General features: G+C 39.2%; 1 protein-coding gene across 1 annotated transcript in view; it reads left to right on the top strand.

The window, feature by feature from the left end:
* Positions 1–12482, top strand: part of BUB1 (BUB1 mitotic checkpoint serine/threonine kinase) — a 44240-nt gene that overhangs the window by 13815 nt on the left and 17943 nt on the right. The window contains exons 10-16 of the mRNA XM_032411137.1: positions 3529–3788; positions 5594–5652; positions 6940–7068; positions 7164–7274; positions 8054–8153; positions 9201–9282; positions 11605–11779. Of these exons, the coding sequence (XP_032267028.1) occupies positions 3529–3788; positions 5594–5652; positions 6940–7068; positions 7164–7274; positions 8054–8153; positions 9201–9282; positions 11605–11779 (916 nt within the window). The remainder of the gene's footprint in view (positions 1–3528; positions 3789–5593; positions 5653–6939; positions 7069–7163; positions 7275–8053; positions 8154–9200; positions 9283–11604; positions 11780–12482) is intronic.

The raw sequence follows: 12482 nt of genomic DNA, 5'->3' as shown, positions 1-12482 counted from the left end.
TTAATCTTTTGAGGAACCTCCATACTGTTTTCCCCGGTGGCTATACCAATTTGCATTCCCACCAACAGTGCATGAGGGTCCCTTTTCTCCACATCCTCGCCAACACTTACATTTCCTCTCTTTTTGATACTAGCCAATCTGACAGGTATGAAGTGATATCTCATTGTAGTTTTGATTTACATTTCCCTGATGATGAGTGATGTTGAACATCTTTTCATGTGTCTGTTGGCCACCTGTAAGTTTTCTTTGGAAAAATGACTACTCAGGTCTTTTACCCATTTTTTAATCCAATCGTTTGGTTTTTCTGGTGTTGACTTGTAGAAGTTCTTTATTTATTTTGGATATTAACCCCTTATTGGATATATCATTTGCAAATACCTTCTCCCAGTAGGTTGCCTTTTTGTTTTGTTATTGTTTCCTTTGCTGTGTAAAACTTTTTATTATGATGTAGTCCAGATGTAGTTTATTTTTGCTTCATGTTTCCCTTGCCTCGGGAGACATATCTAGAAAAATGTTGCTATGACCAATGTCAGAGAAATTACTGCCTGTGTTCCATTCTAGGACTTTTATGGTTTTAGGTATCACATTTAGGTCTTTAATCCATTTTGAGTCTGTTTTTGTTTATGGTGTTGGAAAGTGGTCCAGTTTCATTCTTGTACATGTAACTGTCTAATAACACCTTAATTTCTTACATATTTTGAAAATTATAAAAATGCATGACCATATGATTTTATAAAAGCAGTGGAAAGATGTAGATATATTTGTATATATGCATGTGTGTGTATAGTTATATGAATGTAAGTGAATGCCCTCTTTCATTGCTAACTATTGTAGTTTGCATTTTCCAGAACTTTACGGTGCATGAACACATAAAGATGTATACAGTTGAAGTTTCTGTATAAATAAGACTTACTTTCTGCTTTTGCTACCTAACCCATCTTACAGACCTTTCTTTGTTATTACATAGAGGTCTAACTCACTTTAATAACAGCATAGTCTTCTAGCCTACCTTTTTGGAAGGGCATCTATCATGTGAAAACTGTTACAAACCACGCTGCAGTGAACATTCTTGTACATTTGACATTATTTCTCTAAGAAAGATACACAAAAGTAGAATTGCTGCTGAAGTTTGTGCACTTAAAATACTGCCCATCTGCCCTCCAAAAATTTACCATTTTACACTCACATAATAGTGAATAAAAGTATGTGTTTCTTGTATACACTTGGCTAACATTAGCTATCCTAAATATTTTCAACCATCTGATGTGTTTTTTTCTAATCACAGGTGAATTTGGACTTTTAACAATACATTCAGTGGCTGTATGTCTTTTTTTAATTGAATTGATGGACTTTGTTCATTTTTCTACTGGATTGTTACATACTTTTTTTTTTTTTAAGATTTTATTTATTTATTTGAGACAGAGAGAGAGAGGACAAGCAGGGAGGAGGATCAGAGGGAGAGGGAGAAGAGAGAGGGAGAAACAGGGCTCCATCCCAGGACCCCGGGATCATGACCTGAGCTGAAGGCAGACGCTTAACCAACTGAGCCACCCAGGCATCCCCATATGTTCCTTATGTAGTTGGATTTCCTTTCTTATATAATTTATGTTTTCCCTAGATAGTTCCAAGAAATTGTTAAAATAATTTCCATTATCTTCTTTTGCTATATTTGTGTGGTACATACTTATCAGTTATTTCTCTATAAACACTTGGAGAATCTAGAAATAATGTTTTCATTATGTTTAAGTGCATCAGATGTGCTCTTGTTTCACTTCTCTTGGCCACATGAGTCCCAGAGCTGCCTTTCTGCCTCCAGGCTGGCGTCCAAGCAAGCTGTCTTCCCCTTACTCCTCTCCAGTGGTGTGTCCCTGCTGATTTCTAGTTCCCATGGCATCGTTTCCTTTTAACATCCCCATTTTGGTGCCACACAGTCTCAAAGAGATTTTTCTTTTTCAAAGGTTTTATTTATGTATTTATTTGACAGAGAGAGAAAGAGCATGGGCAGGGGGAGAAGCACACTCCCTGCTGAGCAAGGAGCCCAATGCAGGGCTCAGTCCCAGGACCCTGGGATCATGACCTGAGCCGAAGGCAGATGCTTCACCTACTGAACCACCTAGGCACCCCCAAAGACCTTTTTCTTTTTTTTCTTAAAGCACATATGAGGGATTAATTTTTTGAGATCTTTTGCATGTTTAAAAGCATCTTCTACCCTCACACTTGGGTGATAATTTGGCTGGGCCCGATGTTCTAGAGGGAAATCCTGTTCTCCCAGAATTTTTTTTGGTGTTCCTGCTTTCAGCTCCACTTTCGCTTCCATTCTGAGATGTATCTAAATGTCTAAACTTTTCCACACATCAGTCTTCTCCACCTGCTGTTTCAGGTGTTAGAATTTCTTTCCTGTCCTTTTGGTGAGGTTTTGGAGGGAGTAGATGATAAAGCACATGTTTAAGCCACTGTCTTTAACCAAAAGCCTCCTTGTATGGGACTTACTTTTGTGTGTTGTGATAGCATAAGGATGTATTTCCCAAATGCACTGCCAGTTGCCCCTAAATCATTTATTAACAACTCAGCCTTTCCCCATTGATGAGAAATATCTTTATTGCATACTAATTTTTAATATACAAGATCAGTTTCTAAAATGTCTGTACCTTTGTTTTGGTTAATAGGTTTCTTCTTGATCATTCCATATTGTATATTTACCATAGCTTTGTTGTAAGTTTTGATATCTGGTTTAGGAAGTGTTCTTTTTTAAAACACTTCTTCGGAATTGAATATTATGATTCTTTTTAATCTTTTAGTTTTGTAGTGAGAAAATGGTATAGGTCATTTCTAATTACTTTTTTTGATAGCTAGTGAAGATGAACTTTATTTTGTCTATTTTTTTGTGAAATAACTACTCTTGCCCTAGATATTTGGTGCTTTTCTTAACAGTTTGTGAAAATACTTTTTTATGGTGAGGAATTAACTCTTGTGTCCTTTAACTTTTTAACATAAGAGTGTACAGTTAGTCTAAGTACATGTGAATAGAAAAACAAAGGTTTTAGGTTAAGAGCTTGTTAACCTTCCCATGTCAGCTGTGTTTTGTGGCAGCTATTATTGCAATTTATATTCACATTTCCTGTTCATTCAAGAGAAAATGGCAACCAGGTGTATTTTAATGGAAGGAATACCATTATGAGCATTTGATGCCATTGATTTGTTGGTCCTCTCTCAAAATTAAGAGAAATAAGATCTTAAATACTGATAAAACTGTAGGGGCTGGTTATTTCAGTGGTTAGGAGTATGAGCTGCCGGTTCTATCTGTGGTTAAGAAGCTACAAAAGCATCCATCAGGTAAAGTGGTCTTCATTGTTGTTGGCTGTTTATTTCAGAATACCTGAAGGGGGGTGAGGATGCCTCAAGGGGAAAGGAAGCTACTGAAGAAGACAGATGCCTTTCTTTGAAAAGCTGTAGTACCTAATTAGTAATATTCTGGACTTAATTGGCTGTGGTATGTTTTTTTGTTTGTTTGTTTGCTTAACATGAAAGGTTAATCCAGCGTGTATGGGGCCCAGTGTATGCTCCCAGCAGGAAGTGAGAACTGCGTCTCTTCCGGCCATCAATCATCAGACCTCAAAGAACATGGGAGAGAAACCCACAGAGACAACTCCTGTTGTTCGTCCTATGGCAGATGCTGTCACTGCCGCTTTGGTGTCCCCGGCCATCAACCAGAGTGTATCTCCTCCTGTTCCTTTGGCAGCCCAGCCAGGGACAGACTCCATGTTTACAGTGGTCAGAAAAGATGACAGGTAAGGCAAAAGTTGTCCTAGAGACGACAGTGACATGAATGGCATCGTCAGCTCCTTTACATGTTCTGCAGTGTCGAGAACAGTATGTAAAAGATGAAGGATTCTTCTTTTTAAAATAATTTTTAGATGGGCGTGTTGTTGAAAAACCGTTACCAAAATAGCCCCAAATCTTTCAGACTTATCTCTCTATTTTTCTTTTAGGGGATTTATTTCATTTCATACTTCTCCCTTGAATTAAAAATTTTCAGTATACTGAAATGCAACACTTTTTTTGTAACTGGAAAATATACAGCTATTGAACTGAAATTGCCTTTCTTGCTGGCTTTGACTGAACACATGGAGTGATTATTACCATCCAGACAGTTTCTTGACATGTGTTCTCATAATCCTTCTGTCTTCATCAGGAGCAATTTGGGATTCAATATCCATTACACGATATGCCAAGATCTTATCTGTATGCTGCTGTGGACGTCTTTTTTCCCCAATTTTGAGGGGTTTTCCTAGATTTCAGAAATGAAAGTTAATGCTACAGTAACTTGCTTTGTTTAAATTTTTATCTTCGGTGACTTTGGCACGCTCTCTTTACATAGAGCAATTTTATTGATCCGTTAGAAAAAATGAGAGCTCCGGTGTAACTTGCACCCTCCCCTGGGGCTAAACTCCTTAGCATAGATTATGGTTCATGAATACTGGTTCTTCTCAATATCCAAGATTAACTTTTACCAATGATTTCTCCTGAAAATAAGATTGAAAATGCTTTTTCACTCAGGTTAGGATAATAATTCAGACTTGTGTCCTGTGTCGTCCTGTGTGTATGTAAAAAAAGAACTGTTGTGTCATTGGGGGCTATGACTTCATTCATTCTTCACTGCTAATGCAATTATAAAATGATAAAAACAAGAGAGCAGTGACAGGCCCAAAGAGATGCTGAGTTTCCAACCGCCCCCAGAGATGGAGTCATGAGGGTGGAGGAGCCAGACACAGCTGTCCCTATAAAACTCTGAAACTCGTTAACCCAGTGAACATTTAGATCTCAGTCCAAAGCACCTCAGAGGGACCCTGACCCTGGCCCAGGCAAGGGACCAAATGGATCCCCTTGGTACTCTCACTAGCTGGGAAAGCTTACCATGGCAGAGAAAAGGTGCCTTTGTCTGGAATCTCAAAGAAAAACTCATGTTTATAAGACAGTTGGGTGGGGATTTGTAAAATTAAGTGGTTGTACTTTTTACTTTACATCCTAACATGGTCCCTGCTGAGGGAATTCTAGTAATGTTAAATTGACAGATGAGGTCCATTATCATGACTGGACTTAAAAAAAAAAACAACTATGATATAAATATCTTATGTGCCATTTTTAAAATTTCTTGATAACCCTTCAAGTCTGAAGAACCATGCTCTGTGGCTCTTGACTCATCAAACCAGAGGTGGCACAAGCAGCTAAAACACACCAGTACTTCCCATAACATGACTGGCTAGCTGCATTGGGCACCCAGGCCTGGACCTGGGTGTGAGTCCTTGAGCCTATGTAATAAGTGGGATCACCTGATTTTTAGAGGCCATTATCCTGCCCTATCGCACATAGGAATGATCATCATGATGTTAAAATACAGGCCTGCTGCGTCAAGCCAACATGTAGTAGCTGGCCTTTACCTCAAAAGGAAATGAAAGAAAAAATAAAACATTGTATTTACTTACACTATAGACCTAAGCACTTCCATCTGTATTTTAAGAATAGGCTTGTAATTGCTGACTGTTTTACTGTTCTTTTTGGAGAGTTAGTGCGTCTCAAGAGATTTCTCTTTCAGATGTGTGACTAAAAGTACTCATGAATTCAAGCCACAGAATGGAGCCGAGATAAAAGAAGGTGATGTTTAATTATAATTAATTTGTTTCTGACCTGCTTGCCCAGACTCCTGCAGGTCACTGAGAGATCTGTTTGGTGGCCATGGCTCATGAAGACTTGGGTGAACGTGGGTGTTTGCTTTCCTATTCTTAGAATTTAGGGGTTAGATAAGCCCCAGACCATCTCAAGTAAAGGTAGAAATCCACTTCCCGGTCACATCTTAGTAATTAGAATCCTTTGGAAACTTGATTTTTGAAACCTTTTTTATTAAATTTCTCAGCAGCTTTATCAAAAACAAGAGTCATCTTTAATGCATTATGAGGTAGGAAAGGGAATTAAAAGTTGAACTAGGAGTATTGTAGTTCTCTTAGGTACTACTTTGTTAGAGGCATTTGTGTTGAAGGTAAGTTTTATGAACAAAATAAGATACATCAAATATGCATTCGCTCCCCCCGTGTGACTTTGGCACTCTCTCCAATGACAGTTTAGTGGGGAGCCAAGCTGCTTGAATCCGCCAGCAACCCCTGCATTTAACCAATACTTCCTGTGCGCTTGCTAGATGCCAGGCACCATTCTAGGCAGTTAGGGATGCAGTCAGGAACAGAAAGGACAAAACCCCCACCCGAGCAGAGAGGGAACGAAAGTGTTGGGGGAAAGGGGATTGAAGTTTCAGAGGTGACCAGGAAAGGTGCTCCTAAGGAAAGTGATATTTTGGATAAAGTCTCAAAGGCGGGAGGTGCCCATACAACTAGCTTGGACAACCTGTTTCAGGTGAAGGGAAGAGCAGGTGCAGAGCCCCGAGGGGACTATCCCTGATGGCTTATAAGCACAGCAAAGAGGCCCAGGTGGCTAGAGTGAATTGGAGAAGGAGGAAGATGAGGTCTGAGTGAACAGGGCCCAGGTTTTGTGGGGCCTTGGATGCCATTGTATGGATTCCAGCTGAGTAAGATGGAAAGCCAGTCTTAAGATTCATGGTGTGACTATTAACATGTGTTTTTTGGGATATAGTGGAGTGAAGGGTGCTATTTATGACAACCTGCTAATTTGATAATGATCTTAGACCAAGCCACTTAATCTCTTTGAACTTTGATTTCCTTTTCCGTAAGAGGATAATTCTACCTTAGCTACCTCGTGGGACTATTATAAAAATAAGAATGAAAGTGATGCAAGCACTGTAATAACAGAAGTCCTTAGTGATAATTATCAGCAATAATAAAATGTTCTAATTGTAATTTTCTTAATTTGTGTGCCTTTTAAATTATTCTGATTCCTCTACTGGTAATGCATTTTGCCCCATTTCTTTTATAGGGTCTGAAACACATAAGGTTGTTAACACAGGTTCTTTTCACACGACTCCAAACACGTCGCTGGGAATGGTTCAGGCGACCCCATCCAGGGTGCAGCCGTCACCCACTGTGCACACAAAGGAAGCCCTAGGTAAAGCCTTTGGTTTGAATGTGTAGCATCTGGCAACAAATTAATGAAAGCGCTTTTGCAATCATGTTTACAGTGACTCTTTTTATTCTTCTAAGGTTTCATCATGAATATGTTTCAGGCTCCTACACTTCCTGATATTTCTGACGACAAAGATGAATGGCCATCTCTAGATCAAAATGAAGATGCGTTTGAGGCCCAGTTTCAAAGTAATCATTTATTTAAACACTACTAAGTGCAGGAGTTGTGGGTGGTTGCTATAGGAAATATCAAGGATTATACAAGAAGTTGCCCTTCCCTTGGTTAGCTTGTCCCAGAAAGGTAGTGAAATAAAAAATACAACAGTGTTGGAAAAGGTACTCAGTATATGTCATAGATTTGTTTCTTAAAAATAAGTGCTACAGAAGGACAAAGTCCTGGTGAGTAAGGGATGGCCAGGAAAACCTGAACACTTGAGGTGTGACTTGAGCCTTGCCCAGTTGAGGAATGGCATGGGTGGAGTGTTAGAGCCCACATTTGTTTACAGTCTTGGGTTTTATGCTGGAAGCCAGAGAGATCGTGATAAAGATAAATAGGATCATTAGACTCAGGAGGCCTTGGAATATAAAGTTAAAAGGTTAATTTTTTCTTAAAGGAAATGGGAAACAAGGCCACAGAGAGCTTTTTTCAGTGAGGTGACAAGACCAGTGTTTTAGGAGAATGATGAACACTGTGCTTTGCATGTGGCAGGAACTCAAGACCTAGAGGCTTAAGTGTTAAACCCTATGACCATGGTTAGGTCACTTCGTCACACTACAAAGTGACTTATTTGTGTGCCTTTTAAATGATTCTGATTTCTCTACTGGTAATGCATTTTGCATTTGAAAAATGTATCCGTTCTTTTCTGTAAGCTGTTATTTCATTTTCTTATTTGTAGGTGAAGTTTAGCATCAAGTATAGTGTTTTTTCCTAATACACTAATAAAATGCTACTTTTTACTCCAATGCAGAAAATGCAAGGTCTTCTGGGGCTTGGGGAGTCAATAAGATCATCTCTTCTTTGTCATCTGCTTTTCCTGTGTTCGAAGATGGAAACAAAGAAAATTACGGGTAAAGAAACATTGAGTTATTGCTTTATCCCATGTCCACCTGAAGAAACAGCCAGCCAGTTTTTCCTCCAGTGTTGGAGGAAAAGAGATATGGTGGGTCAGGGGAGATATTTGTTCTCCCAGTGACACGAAATGCTGCAGAGCTTCCTCTGGGACTCAAGGTGGGGAGAAAATGTGGCCTGCTGACTAAATGGTCTGGGTCCCGGCACGAGCTCTGCTGCTGGGGAGCATTTTAACCACGTGACAGGAAGATCGTTGCTCAAGTTCTCCTCTAGACCTGCATTATTACACACAAGTTACAGGAAAGTGGACCTCCCATAGCAAAAGCATGTGTTGCCGGCAAAACAGGGTGGTTACAAATGATGAGAGAAATGAGGGATTCTATAAATTTGAAATTGCATTAGGTGTGAATGAGTTTACCAGTACAGGTATCCGTACAGGTCTGTTTATATTTGCAGGATTGCTACAGAAAAGGAAGTGACTTATATCGGGTCATGTTGCAGAGAGATGTTTTAAGCTGAAAGACATTACATTAGGGAGCCAGATGTGGGAGTAGAGTGGGTAGCCCCAGGAATTTTCAGTTTACAGTTTAAACCATGGAAAGAGAGGTGTCACTATGAATTAAAGAGTATCATGGTGTAGAAGAGATTCATATTGAAGTAGAAAGGAAACAGTCTGATCAGCTCTCAGAGGGAAATTCCATAGCTAAACCTAGTCCTAGAGATAAGAAATAAAATGTATGCCATCCATGGTATTCTATTGGCCATGGCCCTACCTCTTTTTTTATTCCTAAAATTTATAACTCAGTGTAGTAGAGATTTTATGTTTTTTCACCCTCTCTTAAGTTACTGTAAATTTATTTTTATATATATAGTCAAGTTAATTCCATTTGCACTCAGTTTTCCTACAACTACTGTAAAAGTAAGGAATGTTTATGTAAATGTTAATTAAATAGGATAAGTGAAGAATATTTCTAACAGTCTCACTTAAGTGGTAGTATTTCCTTTAGCATATTTTACAATTTATAATTTTACAAATCTTTCCTTAGATTACCACAGCCTAAAAATAAACCTGCAGGAGCCAGGACCTTTGGAGAACGCTCTATAAGCAGATTTTCTTTAAAACCCAGTGTAAGTAAATCATTGCTTCATCCATGAAATGGGTCTTACAACTCGTTCCTTTTCATTTTACCAAGTGATATGCCAATCAAATGAGATAATATATATAAAACTGTGCTGAAAAATACAACATTATATGGAGAGTGGGTTTTGGGGAGCATTATTCTACAATCATTCAAGTACCTATTATGTATCACGCACTGTGATAGATGCAGAAGCTAAACAATGATAGGATCCTGGCCCTCAAAGAGCCGTGGCGGGAGGAACGAGTGGGGGATATATTTTCCTAGACCCAAGAAGCGAGGCCTACAATGGAATATTAGAAAACCCACCAAGTCTGAGTTAAAGTGGACTGGTCCGTCGTCAGTATAACTCAGCAGTTGGCGGACTCACAGCATTCTCCGTCATAGCAGCCGTTGTGTCCAGCCCATATGCATCTTCTACTCTAGCCCTGAGTGTTACCGTGTGGTGTGCTTTCTCTCCACTCACCCTGGCCTGGCCCTATGGCTGGGATGGTCAGAGAGTAGTGCTGCAGAGCTGAGCTAAAGCCTGGCGTATAGCTTTAGTTCCATGGTGGATTCTTCTGAATAAATTATCATTCAGCTCTCTAATCCTTCTGATGAACTTCTTGACCTTCTCAAAAACTTCCAAATAATGGACTGGATTTCAGATACAGTGCATCAATTAATAGATGGATTTCACTCAACTATTCAACAAGAGACGTTTTGAACAAAAAAGCTATATGAATTTTTTGCATCCTGTCCCTATGCACAAGCCAATTGCTTTATCCTGCATCCACCCGAAGAAACAACCAGCCAGTTTTTCTTCCAGTGTTGGAAGAGATAGGGTGGATATGTAAAACCTGTGCACTATATATAAAAACCATGGGTGGCATTTTATTGGCAACTGAAGGGTTTTGCCAAGCATAATTCTGACTCAGCAGTTTCTGTCTTTGTGTACAGACTTTAAAACTTGACCACTGCATTTTTGGAGAAATAGCTAATTCTGGGGCTAAAGAAGGAAAATATAAGTGAGCCTAGAGCATCTTGTGGTGCCAGAAAGTAAGGAAGTGCTTTAAAAAAAAAAAAGATGGCATAACAAACGAACTCAGGAGCCAAAGCTGAATAAGCCCATGGCCAAACCTGGCACAATTCGAGCAAGAAAATAAGTAGAATAAGGTAGTATTGGATCATAACCCAAGAAATAAAATAAATATCCTTATCGATATAAACAAATGGGAGAGAGGACAAAATAAACCTTCCTTACAGAAGAATTGCAGGTAATAAATGTGAAAGGAATGACTGATAATAGAAAATCGCCATTGCAACACCACAGTAATCATTGTTCTAGGTAAGCTCCACAGGGAATACTAAAATTAGCAAGTGAAACTTTAAGAAGAAACAGGACATTTGTATAGCCTTGCAGTATCTCCCCAGATGATTGTGGTTATTTTAACATCTGTCCACATATTCTTTGATATCCCTCCCTCCAGGAGGTAGATCTTAGTTTACCTTTGAGTGTAGGCTAGACCATGACCTGCTTCTGACAAATTAAGGTCAGGAAAGGGAAAAATAGTTCCTTACAGAGGAGAAACCTGGCAGACACCACCTTCACCAAGTGATGGCTTAACCTCACCAGTAATAAGTTGTTTTGATATCATGTATCCCCTAATGGCGCTTTACCCGATATTCTTCCCTGAAATCTGTAACTCCAGTCTATACATGAGAAAAGACCAAATTTAAACCCAAATGGGAGAGACATTCCACACAGCTCCTGACCAGTATTCAAAAATGTCCGTGTAAGAAGGACTGGGACAGACCAATCAACTGGCATAGGTCAGAGGAGACCCATCGAGATGTGACAACTAAATCACATGGCATCCTGGACTGGAGCCTGAAACAGAGAACGGACATGAGTGGGGAAAGGATGAAATCCAAGTAGCATCTAGAGTTAGTAGGATTGTTTAGTTTTTATAAATGCACCAGGATTCTATAAGATGTTAACATCAGAGGGAGTTTGATGACATGCACATGGGAACTCTGTACAATCTTTGTAACTTGTCTATAAATCTAGACTTTTCAAATTAAAAAAAAAAAAAGTAAAAATTGGAAAATAAAATGCGACCCTTGGATACAGTGTGACTGCACTGGGGTATGTTAAAGATGAAGTGTCCCGCTTCTGGGGAGAGGAACAGAGAACCCAGGGGTGTTAGCCAGGGGTGACATCTATTTCCTCTTTGATTCCTCAGTTTTTTTAATCTTAAGCAGTATCAATGAGTTAAATGACAAAACGGGGAGATTGTTGCTTTTTTTTTCAGTTCAGCTTTTGTTGTAGGAAGTACCTCACGCCGAAGAGTTTTTGGATGACTCAACCATCTGGGGTGTCCGCTGCAACAGAACCCTGGCGCCCAGTCCAAAAAGCCCAGGACACTTCACGGCTGCCGCACAGCTCGCGTCCACACCTTTCCACAGACCACCCGCGGATGCAGGTCCTGCTCTGGAGGATAAAGGTGTGTGTCACACCACTCGAGTGTCTTGTCTTCTGCTAACTCAGTTCTTTCAGGATTACAGTTTTCTTGGAAATTCTAAATGGAAGTTTAAAGATCATCCAGAGGAAACTTAAAATCCATTCACTGTATTGTTACCTATATGATTTCTTCTTTTGGCATACTGTTTTCTGAAAGTCTGTGCATTTTAGAAACTTAGAAACATAGATTAGAGGTAGAACAGGAGAAAAACCTATAGAAGCACTTAAAGGCAGATATGCCAAGTCCAACCCATTTGTACGGGATATAGGTTGATGTTATGTTTACTACAAACCAAATGGCCAAGACAGACAGGTTAAGTTGCTTGAATGCTAAATATATAAATTTTATTACTTTAGAGTTGTAGCCAAGTACTACACTCAGGAAAATCATATTTTCTTATTTTTTTTAACGACTGACTTCAAGAGAGTAATGGTAAAATATGCAGATAGTTCTTATTTCCCCTAAACATAACACTCCTATATCAAAGATCTTTATCTGAATTAAACCTTAACATATGACATTGTCATTAAGCCCAAATAATTAATTATTCCCTATTAAGTACCAACCTACAAAATATATTGACAACAAAGGACCACTTTACCATTTTGATGAGTTTTTTACTAGCCAAACTCTGTCACTGCTGACACTTTTAATAAAAATAGTAATTGGTCCCCAAAGCAATGCA

Source organism: Phoca vitulina, unplaced genomic scaffold (assembly GCF_004348235.1).
Source record: "Phoca vitulina isolate PV1807 unplaced genomic scaffold, GSC_HSeal_1.0 scaffold12, whole genome shotgun sequence".
Classification (NCBI taxonomy): Eukaryota; Metazoa; Chordata; class Mammalia; order Carnivora; family Phocidae; genus Phoca; species Phoca vitulina.
This window is presented reverse-complemented; position numbering and strand designations above follow the sequence as displayed.